The sequence below is a fragment of the Lynx canadensis genome, chromosome B4, assembly GCF_007474595.2.
Source record: "Lynx canadensis isolate LIC74 chromosome B4, mLynCan4.pri.v2, whole genome shotgun sequence".
Lineage (NCBI taxonomy): Eukaryota > Metazoa > Chordata > Mammalia > Carnivora > Felidae > Lynx > Lynx canadensis.
In genome coordinates, this window is record NC_044309.1 from 38,528,254 (window position 1) to 38,542,421 (window position 14,168).

The window sequence follows — 14,168 nt, forward strand, 5'->3', positions numbered from 1 at the left end:
TGATTGGCCAGTTTCGTGGCCAGGAAGTGCCAAGCTGGGGTGGTGAGAACTTCCTTTTCAGGGAAGTCCATACCTCCCCCAAGCATCTGTTCCCACCCCACACAACCTCTTCCAACAGCGAGTCTTTGCCACGTGTAATCTGTGGCAATTTAAGTCCTCTCTTTTTACACTGCTTTTCAGGTTGCGGGAGGAAGGGGCACTGAGAACAGCTGGCCAGCATTCACTTAATAATAAGGCTTCGGAACCCAAAGCCTGTTATTAAAGCTCCCCCTCCACCCTCCCTTCTCTAGGCGAGGGAGTTGGCAAAGTGCTTGGAGCTCTGTGGAAAAATAAGGTACTCCACAAATATAAAGTTCTTATTATTTTCAGTTCCCTCTGATCAAATTAGGTGTCAGGTTTTAATCTGTCACCTGACACCCCTGATTGCTGGTTGCCAAGGCAGAGTGACTTAGCTTTTCAAGACTCTTGAGAATAATTGCATTCATGATCCCACTGTTCCACACCTTCAACACAGACTCCACCATCTGACACTTGTTCAGATGTTCACACCACGGCCCCCTGCACTTGTTCTCGAAATCCTGGGCCATCAGACTGGGTCCCCACACCGAGTCAGTCCCCCAGAGAGCCTCACGAGTGCAAGACATGTGGATGATGCTCAGCAAATTCTTGTTGAAGAAGCACGGACATCTTTGAAACTGATTTAGAACCTTGCTTCTCAGAGTGTGGTCCCTGGACTGGCAGCATTGGCTTCACCTGAGAACTCGTCAGAAATGCAGAATCTCAGGGGCTACCTAAGATTCTGAACCTGCTGAGTCAAATTCTGTATTTCCACAAGGTCCCCAGGAGATTCCTATGCATATAAGACTTTGAGAAGCACTTCCCAGGTTGGGGGAACCATGGAAGCTGAGAATCAGAATCACCTGGGGGAACTGTTGCTTTTTTTTTTTTTTTTTTTTCCTTTGTATTTCCAGGCTCTGAATCATTCTATTTGGGAGAGAAGGCTTGTGGCATCTGTTTTGCTTGAAAGCACTGACGGTGATCCTGATTATCCAGGTTTGGAATCATCATTTAGAGTTTACCTATACCTTCTGCTAAAATTTTTAAGAAGGAAAACTCAAGCTCTGAACTATACAGAAAAGCCCCATCCACACATAGATAATTCTGAGTTAACTGCATATGGAATTGCCCCTTTGGCGTGGCTTTCTGGGCCTACAGATGCACGAGGGCTTCCCTGGGTGCATGCTGATGCTTTTCAGCCCTACCCCACTCGGGAACATGCCTGGTTTTCCAGAGAATGATGGAACATTCTGGTGCTTGGCCTGGTTTTCCAGAGAATGACAGAACATTCTGGTGCTTGGCCTGGTTTTCTAGAGAATGATGGAACTTGTTCTTCTACCTGCCATGATGGCCCTCTGATATTCCTTCACCCCACCACCACCACCAAATTCAGCGTGACATGCCACCTCTCTGGCTAGATCCTGGGCTCTTGGTCCAAAACAAGGGCCTCAGAAACTACAGCCCCTGCTGACGGCAGACAGCATGTTTCTATAAGTTTGCTTCTATCCATCCCTATTGATCCCAGGCTATTTGAACAGCCTCTGCCTGCTTTAGTATATATCAAGATTTAGGGATGTCTGGGTGGCTCAGCCGTTGAGCATCTGACTCATGATTTTGGCTTAGGTCACGATCTCACTGTTCGTGGGATCGAGCCCCACATTGGGCTCTGTGCTGACCTCATGGAGTCTGCTTGGGGTTCTCTCTCTCTCTCTCTCTCTCTCTCTGCCCCTCCCCTGCTCATGTTGTCTCTCTCTTTCAAAATAAATAAACATTAAAAAAAAAACTTTTAAAAAGATTTAGATATTAGGAGACAAATTAGGGATTAAATGTCTGTGGCTGGGAAAAGAACGGGTGATGCAAAAGAAGGCATGGCCTCTATTTCTCCATTTGATAATGAGATGGCTATATTAGATCAGTGATTTTCAAAGGGAAATCCTCTTGTCTAACAAAATTGTACCTGGGCCTCCAATGTAGAAAACTGAATGAAGAGTGGCTCTGACCAACATGGGGGGTGAAGGACCCAGAACTGTGACCATGGCCCCTTTTCCTGCACTCCCCAGTTCCTGGGGTACATCATTATCTTCCCAGGGCTCCAAGGAAGAAAGGTGGAGAACCACTGGGTTAGGTAATCCCTAATGTTTCTCCTGGTGCTTAATTTCTGCAAGGAAGATAAATCTGTAGCTGTATCAAAAAAAAATCATGTCATAAATTCTAAAGTTTTAACAGGAATCACTTCCAGATTACCCATACAATTTATTTCCCTTATTAGCTTGGTGTAGAGCCATTCACTAAATTTCAAAACTTACATTTTTTCTACTGTAAGTTTTTTAAGCCCAATACTTTGAGAAATAATTTGTATTAAGCAAACCTCAGAGAAACCTTTGAATTTAGTTTCCATTCTTGTTCCTTATTTTTCCTGGAAATGAGAGGGATGTGGATTAACAGCAGAGAAAGGAATGGCCCAGCCAACCTAAACTAGAAGAGAAACAGATTTTGGTGGGAGGAATCACAGATCTTAGGGCCAAAAGGATGAAGAAATGAACAACTCCAGTATTCTGCCCGCGTAAGGATTCCGTATCCATTCATGCCTCCCACATGTGCTGAGCACTAGTTCTGGGGGGGCCCCATGCCAAGCACCAGTTACACAGTGACAAACATAGTGTCAGTTCTTAGGAGTGACCTTCACAGCAGTGTTACAGTGTGGTCAGGAGGTAAGGGCTATGGCAGGTTCTAGGGGCTTGACCAGGGATAAACCCCATGAGGACAGAAAACTTGTCTCTTATCTGCTGTTAGAATTCCCAGTGCCTGGCAGTGGTTTCAACAAATAAATGAACAAAGCATGGATCCCGCCAGTGGAAGGAGTTGGGACATCCTCTCTGACTGTTTGGTTAAATACTCAGCTGAGGCCCTGTAAAACACATATGTGGCTTGTCCACACTGACTTTGGCCTTGTGAAGGCTACATGTGAGGGGTAGAGGAAGAACATGCAGATGGTCAGAAAGTAAAAAGCACTTATAAGCGACTTATTGTTGGGGTGCCTGGGTGGCTCAGTTGGTTAAGTGTCTGACTTCAGCTCAGGTCATGATCTCATGGCTTGTGAGTTAGAGCCCCGATGGCCCCGCGTCGGGCTCTGTGCTGACAGCTCAGAGCCTGGAGTCTGCTTCAGATTCTGTGTCCCTCTCTCGCTCTGCCCCTCCCCTGCTCATGCTCTCTCTCTCTCTCTCTCAAGAATAAATAAACATTAAATTTTTTTTTTTTTAAAGTGACTTATTGCAAGTATAAATCAAGAGAGTAGAGTCCCACAGATAACCCAGAATTCACAGAAGAGTACTGTTGCCTGTGTGCCCTGCCCAGGGTAACTTTGGGGTGAGCCAGGGGCCCTCACATTGTGAAGGGATGTGACAGAGGCCCCAAAATACTGCATGGTGCTTCTCCTAGGCTAGGCACAGCTGGGCTCCCTGCAGCTGGTACAGTGCGGGGATGAAAAGGGGGAAGAACACGGTGGGACTCAGTTTAAATGTGGGTTTCTCAGGGAAACCTTCCTTGATGCGCCACTCTAAGCCCCTCCCCCAATCCTATGCCACTCGCTCATGGCGCTTACGGCAATTGCAGTGACACAGTTATTGATATAATTTGTATTTTTCAAGTCCCCGCCTCCATGAGGGCAGGGACTGTGTCTGTCTTGTTCATTTCTGAATCCCCAGTACCCAGTACTGGGCTGGATGAATGGCCATATGAACGCCAGAATTGTTTTGTTTCTGGAGAAGGTGTGTTCTGAATTGGGTTTTGGAAGAGCAGAGGGCCAGGCAGGAGATGGGCAGGGACAAAGGGGAGACAGGAGTCAGCATAAGCGCTCCTAGGAAGGTCACCAGCTCACCTCCACGCTGCTCAGCCACTGCCGGACCGACAGGAATGACTGTCTGGCTGTGAGATCATACATGACGATGACGCCATCGGCCTTCCTGAAGAACTGCTGGGTGATACAGCAATACCTGCCATCAAGGGGTCACAGGTCATGGGCTGCATGGCTCCCCCCCCTCCCCCCCCACTGCCTGGACCTTCAGCCCTTGTGATGGGCAATGCAGGAGGCAGGGTTTGATCGGGGACGCTCCTCACCTCTCCTGCCCGGCCGTGTCCCACAGCTGCAGGGCCACGTACGAGCCATCCACATGCACCATCTTCACCTGGTAATCGATGCCTGCAAGGTGGAATGAGCCTATCACTTCCAAATCAGAAAAAGATGCCCCCCCCCCCCACATAGCTGGAAGCACATGAGGCCAAGGGTGACAATCCTCCCCATGCAGTTCCTGGGAGGAGACGTGGGGGACTAGACAGGGAGGCATGGAACCTGAGATCTGGTCCTGTGTCTGCCACTGCAGGGTGGCTGTGGGGTACTGATCAAATCACTTAACTTCTCTGACTGTAGGTTCCTCACTGTAGTGTAATCCACATGCTCTTTGGGTATACTATAATAAGTATCAGATCACATATGTATAAAAGCAATACACCAAGGCAAAGACAATCATTATTTTTCATGAATTTACTATTGCAAAGATGGAAAAGGAGGAGAGTGTCCTCATATATCTTTCTTCTCCTCCTCCCTAAAATATTTCTCAAAGTTCCCCTAATAAAATCCAAATATCCCTGCAGGAATGGATCATACCTTCAGACTTCCATCACCCAGTCAAAGCTTTGTGGAGGAGTGGGGCAGGGGAAGAGGTGGTAGGCAGATTGGGGGTCAGAAGAGAAGAAAAGGGGTAAGGTAGGGAATCAAAAGCAGCTTTCACCCTTAAGATGGGTTTAGAGCTCCTAATTCCGTCCACTGGGCCACTCAAAATCATCTCTCTGAGGCCGGGACCCTACCCAAAGTCTTAGACCAGAGAGACAAGGTCAGAGACATGCATTCTGTACCCCTACAGTGGCCCTCAGAAATAAGGACCTTGATGCAGCTTCTTTGAGAACATACTCTTCTTTCCTACATCGTGTAAGAATGTTCCCAAATCAGGGCGCCTGGGTGGCTCAGGCTGTTGAGGGTCTGGCTCATGATTGAGCCCAATGTCAGGCTCCTTGCTGAGCATGAAGCCTGTTTATGATTCCCTCTATCTCCCCCTACCCCTCACCCTTTCTTGCTCTCTCTCTAAAAAAAAAGGGGGGTGCCTAGGTGGCTCAGTCGGTTGAGCGTCAGACTTTGGCTCAGGTCATGATCTCATGGTTTGTGGGTTTGAGCCCCACATCGGGCTCTGTGCTGACAGCTCAGAGACTAGAGCTTGCTTCAGATTCTTTGTCTCCCTCTCTCTCTGCCCCTCCCCCACTCTCACTTTGTCTCATTCTGTCTCTCAAAAATAAATAAATGTAAAAACAAATTAAATAAAAAAAAAGAATGTTCACAAATGCTTAACATTTTTAAAAACGTCTTTCCCCCTCATGGTATCAGATCAGGGAACCAGAGGGCATTCCCTGCCTCTTTGAAAAGGCCCAGCCTCTGAGGCCTTTAACATGGAGGGCTCAGCAAGGGACAGCAACAGAATCTTGGACGGAATGGGACAAAAAAGACAACAGAGAAGCAGTAAATAGAAAAGGTCATTCCAGCCAACGTCTACAGGCACAGGCTAGTGCTCTGGGGAGGGGCCCAGGAGTGGCGGGAAGGCGGGAGAGTCATCCACTCCTAGAATGGCAGACCTACAGGGACTCTACAGTCCCTGTGCTTCACAGGTGAGGGCCTGAGAAGGGAGTGCATTTGTGCATTTGAGAGAGAAAAAGAGTGGTTTGTCCCATGGGTAGAATGCTTGATATTTCTAGTTTTCTCATGCCATCTCTCAATCTTCACCACGCTCCTGTGTCTTCCACGTGAGGGTTATTATCCACACAATGCACGAGCACACGCCTGCATGCACATCTGTACACACATGCACATGCATACACACTCATGCACGGGCACACGCCTGCATGCAAATGCTCACGGGTAAGTGCATGTGTACTCCCCACCCCCACACCATTGAGGGATGAAGAAGCAGGTGTCCAGCAACGGTGTGCCTTGTCCAAGCTGGGTAGCAGCTACCGCCGAGTTGCAAGCCCAGTTCTGAGGCTCATTCTTCTTTTTGGAGCAGTGCCCTGTGCACAGGGACACCTGGCAGCCTCATTTCACCTAGAAAGTCCAGGGCCAAATGCTCTCATCAAAACGGATTATGACTAGCTGGGCTGAATTTGAAAGGGTGAGTTTTCTTCTTAGCTAAAAGTGGAAGGGCTTCCCCAGTCTGTGTTCCAGGGGATTGAAGGAGCTTCCTGCTTCCTGATAACTGCTCAAGAGAAAGCCAGCCATGGTCAACACACCTTCAGGGACTGATCTTAAAGTAGCCAGAGGGTCCGAAGCCCCCGAAGACAGATCCTTCTCCTGAATGGAAAGGCATGCAGGCGTTGGTGTGTGTGGGGGGGGAACAGGTGGTGCTGCTTGGGGCAGCTAGGTCTTGGCTGCTGTCATGGTTCTGCTTTACCATAATGGCTAAATTCTTTGCCAGAGGACAGGGAGCTTGTCTTGCAGGGAGCAAAGTGGACCACGGAGTGCTGGACAAAATGGGCTCTGTGCTATGCTGAGCTTGCTGAGGGTCCCTGCTGGGTACACAATGTACTTCTCTCTGCAACCTCAGACAAAGAGGCCAAGGAAACAGATAAACCCATGGGGAAGGCTGGGGGTGATGGCAGGAGACACAAGGTGTCACAGTCCAATAGTAGAAGAGGCAACGTACAATGATATGGGACCAGAAGGCCTGGAATAAACTGGTTTCTAAGACCACAACCAGTTCTAATATTTCAGGAGCAGAGGTAACCCTCTGTTCTATGTTCTAGTCTCAGTTCTGCCTCTGACGAGCTGTGTGACCTTGGTGGCATTACGTCATTTTGTGGGGTTTCACTCCTCATCTGCAAATGAGGTGTGATGGAGGGTATGGAGGGGTAGGTCAGACGTTCATAATATTTTTTTAAATGTTTATTAATTTTTGAGAGAGAGAGAGAGAGTGTGTGTGAGCAGGGGAAGGACAGAGAGAGAGGGAGACACAGAACCCAAAGCAGGTTCCAGGCTCTGAGCTGTCAGCACGGAGACCGACGCGGGGCTTAAACCCACGAACTGTGAGATCATGACCTGAGCCAAAGTTGGATGGTTAACCAACTGAGTCACCCAGGTGCCCCCAGATGTTCATAATCTTTAAATTCAGCTGTGACATTCAATGAACACATGGAAGTGACCCCCAACTTGCAACCTAACTGGTTTCTGAATGACAGCTGGACCTTAGGAATCCCTGTTCATTGTGAATTATGTCCAGTCTTGTCGTGGGATAGTATGGATTACAGCTGGGCTGATGGAGTCCAGGGAGGGTGACGTTAGCCCTTCTGGACAAGACAGGCCCCAGACATCATTTAGAGTAGGAGGGATATGGGAGTGGGGAGGGTCTTCAAGGTGTCATGGAGAAAAACTCTGGGGATTTCTCTGTAGAAATGCTGAGTAGGAAGGAAACCAGACTCTGGTGGCCAAGAAAAGGCAGAGTGCATTCTGTTGGGGAAAACTTCTAGAAGAAACACGCTGGGTTGTGGCCTGTGACTTAAAGCAGGGGTCTGTGAACCAATGTGGGGCAGTGGAAGGAGCACAGGACTCAGAGTCCTGGTTTCCATGGAGCTTTATCTTCTATTCATCAGTCTTGTCATTGACAAAGTGAGCTCCAACGTTCTACACAAGCCATCATTTGACATCTCCGGGACACCCACAGGGCTCAAGCACCTTCCCATGAAGAAAGCTGGTCCTAAGGTGGGGTGGGCAGGGTGCTCCCGGGCAGGGTGCTCCCAGTCACATTGCTGTGGTGTAGCACTTACATGGTGCACAAGCCACAAGTCGAGCACAGATCACGTTCGTATGATGTGGTAGGAGACCTGAAGTCCCCTTTGATGGTGGTGGTAAGACTGAAGGACCTGTAGAGCCCCTGTTAGTACTGTGCTGACTGTGATGGTGCTGCTGCCCTTAACAGGTGGCAGCCAGAGCCCCAGTCTAGGCTCCCTGCTTTGGCCATAGGCAGGACTCTGGGGCTTTCTGTCTCTTTAAAGGGAGCATCTTTCTGGTGGTTGGCATGACATCTGTTACTGACATGTGTACCAGAACAAGGCACATTATGTGGCAGGGAGACTAATTTCAGCTGCTGTTCCAGCATGTTCTGCGCAGTGTGATGAAGGGCATTCCTGATTTGGAATCTTTGATATTTTTCCCTTCCTAAATTGCAGGTGTTTCCATAATTGGCCTCCTGGGAAGTGCAGATTAGTCTGGTTTTTCCTTTTTTCAGAGGCTTCCAGCTCAGGGGCACAAGTTGGAAATGTAAACGGACCCTGATTCCCTGATTTCATCAACAGGAGAGGCAGACTGTGTGCATTGCCTAGGGGGATGCCTTTGAGGCCCAAGAGGCTGGCATCTGCCTCTTGCCTCCCATGAGTCTGTGCTGGAGCCCTGACCTGGGGTTCCTATCCCATGGAATGCTCCTGGAAAAGTGAGTCTTCCCTCCCACAGCCATTGCCTTCTGCAGCACACTGGGCTCACTCCCAGACTTGCCTCTCAAGGCCAGACTCTTCCAGGCTTGAGTCACAGGCTCTGCCCCTCTTCCTGTCAGGGTCCTGATTCTTCATCTGGGGACTCTCTCAGTCTTTGGGTGGAATGAGGCAGAAGGGAGGGGACAGGAGAATGTTCCAGATGTGATAACAGCATAGGAAAAGACCCAACCGTAAGAACAGGATGCCTGAAGTGTGTGGGAAGGGATCCACATGCAGGAAAAAGTTTGGAAGGAAAGGGAAGAACATGGAGTCTCCCCAGGCAGGGCCCTGGAGCAGGGAAAGTCTGTCTTATAGAGCCAGCTTGTCAGATAGCCAAAGGTCAAACATGGTCTGCACTGAGAACCAGGCTTGGAAGCCTTCCTGGATGACCTGGTTCAAATCCTCCAGGAGGAAAAACTTGAAGCCCCAAGGTGGGGCATGTCCTCCAGAGGTCACACGGCTGATCAGCCAGCGGCAGAGTTTGGATGAAGATCCAGGTCCTCTGGTGTCCCACTGAACTTTAACAGCCTCCCCTGCCTGTATCAATGTGTGCCCAACTCTCGTGGCAGGGAAGTGTCCTCACCACCCACTGGGTGCTGGGCACACACAACTCAATACTGTTAGGAGATACTGTGGGATGGACTAGAAGGGATATGCAGGGGGCCAATATCAGCACTAAACCAGCTGAGGGGATGTGGACAAGCGTCCTTAACCTCTCTGGGCCTCAGTTTCCTGATCTCTCCATTGGGCTGATAACAGGGGTTGTGTGAACACAGATTTGAAGAGATGAACATAAAAGCCCATGCTAACTATGCAGTTCACATCAATGTATTTTCAAATCCAGCTGACCGATCACTACAGTTAAATGGTACATAGTAGGTGCTTAAGGGATTTATGTTTTGCTTGAGTGATTCAAACAAAAGCTAAAAGGTCAGTACACCCTTGAGTCTTGTCACATATTCCAATGCAGTGAGCAAAGGCCTCCATGTGAATAAAATATTACTCAGGAGTGGGAACACATTAAGCCATGATCATCCATTAGTGGCTGAGCCTAATGATGAAACCCAGCTGTCACCCAGCAGGCCTGGGATGCAGAATGGGTAAAATGTGATGGTAAATGAAGCCACCCAATGCACTGTCCTCCACTCCACCCATCTACACACACACACACACACACACCACACACACACGCAGGAGGGCAGGGCAGGAAGCTGCTGGCCCCTGGGGGAGGTGGGGATACACACACACACACACACACACACACACACACCAGAGGGCAGGGCAGGAAGCTGCTGGCCCCTGGGGGATGGGGTGGGGATTGTGGTGTCAGGTGTGCACCTGAGGAAAAGCATGAACACTCAGGGCCCTGCTGAAAATGGAGAAAAAAAGATAAGAAATAGATGGGCTCAGAAATGAGGGAGCATGAGGCAAACTTCAGTTCCCCTGAGGCTGGACAGAGGAAGCCTTCTGTGGTTCCACTCCATGTGGAACAAGCTCAGCAGCTAGCACCGTGCAGGGTGAGGGAGGTGGACTTCACCTTGCCCCTTTAGCCTCACTGGGGAACAAGCGGACACGGGCCCCCCTACCCGCCAGGCCCCCATGGTCACTCCTGCTGGGCCCCCAGTCCCTTCCTGGGCCCCCTTCTCACACCGTCCCCTTCCCAGAGTGGGACCCGAGAACTCACCTACAGTGGCTGCCAGGCCTGGGGCAAACCGGTCCTCACAGAACCTCCTCAGGAAAGATGTCTTCCCCACGGCCGAGTTGCCCACTAACACAATTTTGAAGAGCCGGTCTGGGATGGAGGGAGAGACTTCCTCCTGTGGATGGCAGACAGTCTGGCCAACCGCCAGGATGGTCACCAGCCCCTCCTCCTGCTACGACCTGTCCCTACAGCGTCCAGGCGAAGGTGGGGACCTGCCCCTGGACCAGCATGAGGGAGGGCACTCCAGCTTTGGATGCACGTAGCTTTGGGCTCTGGGCACAGAGGCTCCTTCTAGCTTCAGTGGGAGGGAAGAGAGATACTCATTCAACCATGTGTTGTCTGCCTCCTGTGTTGCAGACCCCTGCGTTGTCCCTGAAGACACAGGGACAAGGAGGCAGGCCTGGTTTGCCGTGGAGGGAAGGAGACAGGCGTGTAAACAAAAAATTATAAAACAAGCTGCTGAGTGCTCTAGGAGCACAGAGGAAGAGTCAAGGATCCACAGGGGAGGACACTTTCAGCTGGGGTTTAAAGAGGAGGCAGAGATGCTCCATGCAGGGGAAGGACAGGTGGGATGTTTGCTGGGGGTGGGGGGAGATAGAAAAAAGGAAGCATGTCTATATCACAGGGGCAGAGACTGCCTGGGATGGGCTAGGGAGCCTTGATTTCTGCCCTATCATTGCAAGCCTGGACTGAATGGAGAACGCTCTTGCCTCCCTGCATATCACTCTTCTGTCCATCTCATCAGCTTCTGTTTAGGACCCCGTCTGCCCTGGGGAACAGTCTCCACTCAGTAGGTTGGGAAATCCACAATGCCAGGCCACTGGACAGAGCTTTCGAGAGCCAAACAGTCACTGTACTCCTTCTCCTGTGCCCAGCAGCAGTAGGGAGATAGACTGGGAGCCAGCCTGCTCTTTAGTCTGGGATGCTAGAGCCCAGTGGGGAATGGACTTGCTCCAGGACTGCCAGGAGCAGCAGAGTAAGGAGCCGCCTTCTGGCACAAAGTCCTCTCGGCTGCATGATCCTCCCTTCCGTTGAGCTGCTTGTGTGCTCGCCCAAATCCTGCCTCTGGGCCCAGCACCGCCTGCCCAAGCCAGGAGGCTCTTTTGAATCTATTTAGAAGCGGATTTGGGGGAATTAGCTCCTCTCATTGAGCAAATACTATAATGGAGTGACAGCAGATATTAGCAGAACTTGAGTCTCAGAGAAAAGCCATTAACAGCCTTTTGGGGAGAAATCAATTCCATGTAGTACTTAGGAGGGAATTCAAGGTCAATTACAGGAGTTTAAACTAAACCTTTAAAAAACCGCACACTCATAAACTATGCTCTCTGCCCTGTTTTCTTTATTCTTGTAATGCAGAAGGGCATCCAACCTGATGGTCTCTGCTCAGTCTCTCTGCCTCCAACTGTCATCTATTTGAGACTACAGCTCAGTGCAGCAGTCTGTGTATCCCTAGGCACAGCGACAGGTGGGGAATGTGAGGCCTAGGGCAAGAGAAGGAGGTTCTGGCTGCAGATGCTGTGCTGGCCCTGCTCCAAGAAGAGCACATTTTTTTGTAGGCCAAAGAAGGTCAACATACTGATGGTCCAGCTCTAGGCAGGACCCAGTTGACGGGTGCAGGGAACTCCTAGTCATGTTTACTCATGTAATCTGTGTCCCCTCTGGGGGGCAGTCTGCAGTGAGGCAACCAGACTGGGGTGCCAGGGCTAGAGAAAGACCTGTTCTCATTCTCCTTCCTAGCACTTTTTTTTTTTAAATAAGCTTTAGGAAACTAAAGGTAATACATGCTAATTTTTAAAATTAGGAAAAACAAGGGCACCTGGTGGCTCGGTTGGTTAAGCGGCCAACTTCGGCTCAGGTCATGATCTCATGGTTTGTGAGTTCGAGGCCTGCGTCGGGCTCTGTGCTGACAGCTCAGAGCCTGGAGCCTGCTTCAGATTCTGTGTCTCCCCCTCTCTCTGCCATTCCCCAACTTGTGCTCTGTCTCTCTCTCTCTCTCTCTTAAAAATAAACATTAAAAAAATAATAAAATAATAAAATTAAGAAAAACAGAAAAGTAGAGAAGAAAATAATTACTCATAATCTACCTTACCACCCAGAAGTGGTCACTATTTGTATTTGGATGCATTTCTTCCAGGCTTTTTTCCATATAGATGAATGAATATATGTTTTACTTAAAGAGATTTGAGATATTGGGGCGCCTGGGTGGCTCAGTCAGATAGGTGTCCGACTCTTGATTTTGGCTCAGGTCACAATCTCATAGTTTGTGGGTTTGAGCCCTGCATCGGGCTCTGCACTGACAGTGTGGAGCTTGCTTGGGATTCTCTCTCTCCCTCTCTCTCTCTCTCTCTGCCCCTCCCCCACTCGTTCTCTCCTGCTCTCTCAAAATAAACAAACTTAATAAAATAAAATAAAAAGATTTGAGATATTATATGCAATTTTATTCTACTTTCTCATATATTTTTAATTATAAATATTTTTCTGCATCACTAAAGTTTCTTGAAAATGTTATTTTTAGCAGTGCTACGTAATCTATTGAGTTAATACACTTGAATTTATGTTTCTCTCATTGGACATTTTTTCAAGTGTTTACAAATATACATAACCATTGTTGAGTTAAGTCTTTTTCTGAATCTGGTTATTTCCTTAGGAAAGATTGCTAGGACTAGAAGTGCCAGTTTGTAGGATGTGGAATTTTTAAGTTCTTGATTCCTGTTATCAAACCGCTTTCCAGAAAGGCTGTACCAATTTATTCCTTAGCAGCCTTGCATGGGACGGCCTGCCTCACAGCGCTCTTCTAAAGACCAGAGCCTCCACTGAAGCTGCTATTGCCTCCTCGTACAGCGTATTTCCCCATTGCTGTAGTTTCTGTCCTGGGCTAACTATTGGCACACCTGGGGCAGCCAGCACTGACAGGAGAGCACATGGTGAGAAGTCTGGGCGCATGTCCCCGTGGGGCTAGACCAGGCCCCACTCTTCTGGGCTTCTGTGTCCCTCTCTGCCACATGGGAGAAGCCATTTCTGATGCACCCCATCAGACAACTGTGGGGATCACATGGCCCAGCACACATGGATGCTTAGTTTTTCCCTTTATCTGGTCTCCTACTGACCTCTTAACACTTTTATATTGGGGGGTATATCTTGGGATATTTAAAAGCCCCTATGTGCCCCCTGCCTGCAAGTGTAGGTCTGTGATGAAGGGTACATGGAAGGGTGTGTAGGAAGGAGGAGCTCCTACCCACCACTGGTGCCATCCAGTTCTCAGTTTCCCCTGGCTTAGGGCCCTTCAGGGAAAGGGTATGTAGGCATGAGTGTTAAGCCAGGCGCAAGAATGACAATGATGCCGACAGGTCCCTGCAGTGGTCAGAAAGGTTTCCTGTCATACATGCTAACACAGCCATTTGAAAATGCTCCAGTGGTAAGGGCTCAGGTCTAAAGGGCTGCCCCAGTAGACAGGGGGGAGCCTCTTTCACATTGTCGCGGACATTTCTATAGCCTTTTAGAGGGTCAAGTGGGAGGTGAAAGGGCTTGAGGAGTCTATTCATGGGCCTGGATCACCAACAAGGTGAGGAACATCATCACCGTGAACCAGAGGAAGATGGTTAATATGGCCTACTTCCCCCACAGGATTTAGCAGGAATACCTGGTAGGGAGTGCAGGAGGGATGTGGGAACAGAGGGTCACCCCAAAGGGAGGCATGGGCAGGGCATTTGGGAATGAAAACATGATTAGCTGATCAGGAACTGAGAGAAAAATGATGGTACACAAACTTTGCAGAGCAATGATTGGCCCTGTTGGGAACAGTCACAGAATGTGAGAGAGGATGTGTAATTTCAAAAGTATGTGA

The 14,168-nt window shown here is 49.2% G+C and overlaps 1 protein-coding gene across 7 annotated transcripts in view; it reads right to left on the reverse strand.

The window, feature by feature from the left end:
• Positions 1-14,168, reverse strand: part of CRACR2A (calcium release activated channel regulator 2A) — a 137,807-nt gene that overhangs the window by 12,930 nt on the left and 110,709 nt on the right. For 6 of the 7 annotated variants that reach the window (XM_030321457.1, XM_030321456.1, XM_030321453.1 and 3 more), the window contains 3 exons: positions 10,304-10,454; positions 4,174-4,255; positions 3,935-4,049 (listed from right to left, as the gene is read on the reverse strand). In XM_030321457.1, the coding sequence (XP_030177317.1) occupies positions 3,935-4,049; positions 4,174-4,255; positions 10,304-10,454 (348 nt within the window). The remainder of the gene's footprint in view (positions 1-3,934; positions 4,050-4,173; positions 4,256-10,303; positions 10,455-14,168) is intronic. The other variant, XM_030321455.1, reaches the window with a different exon arrangement.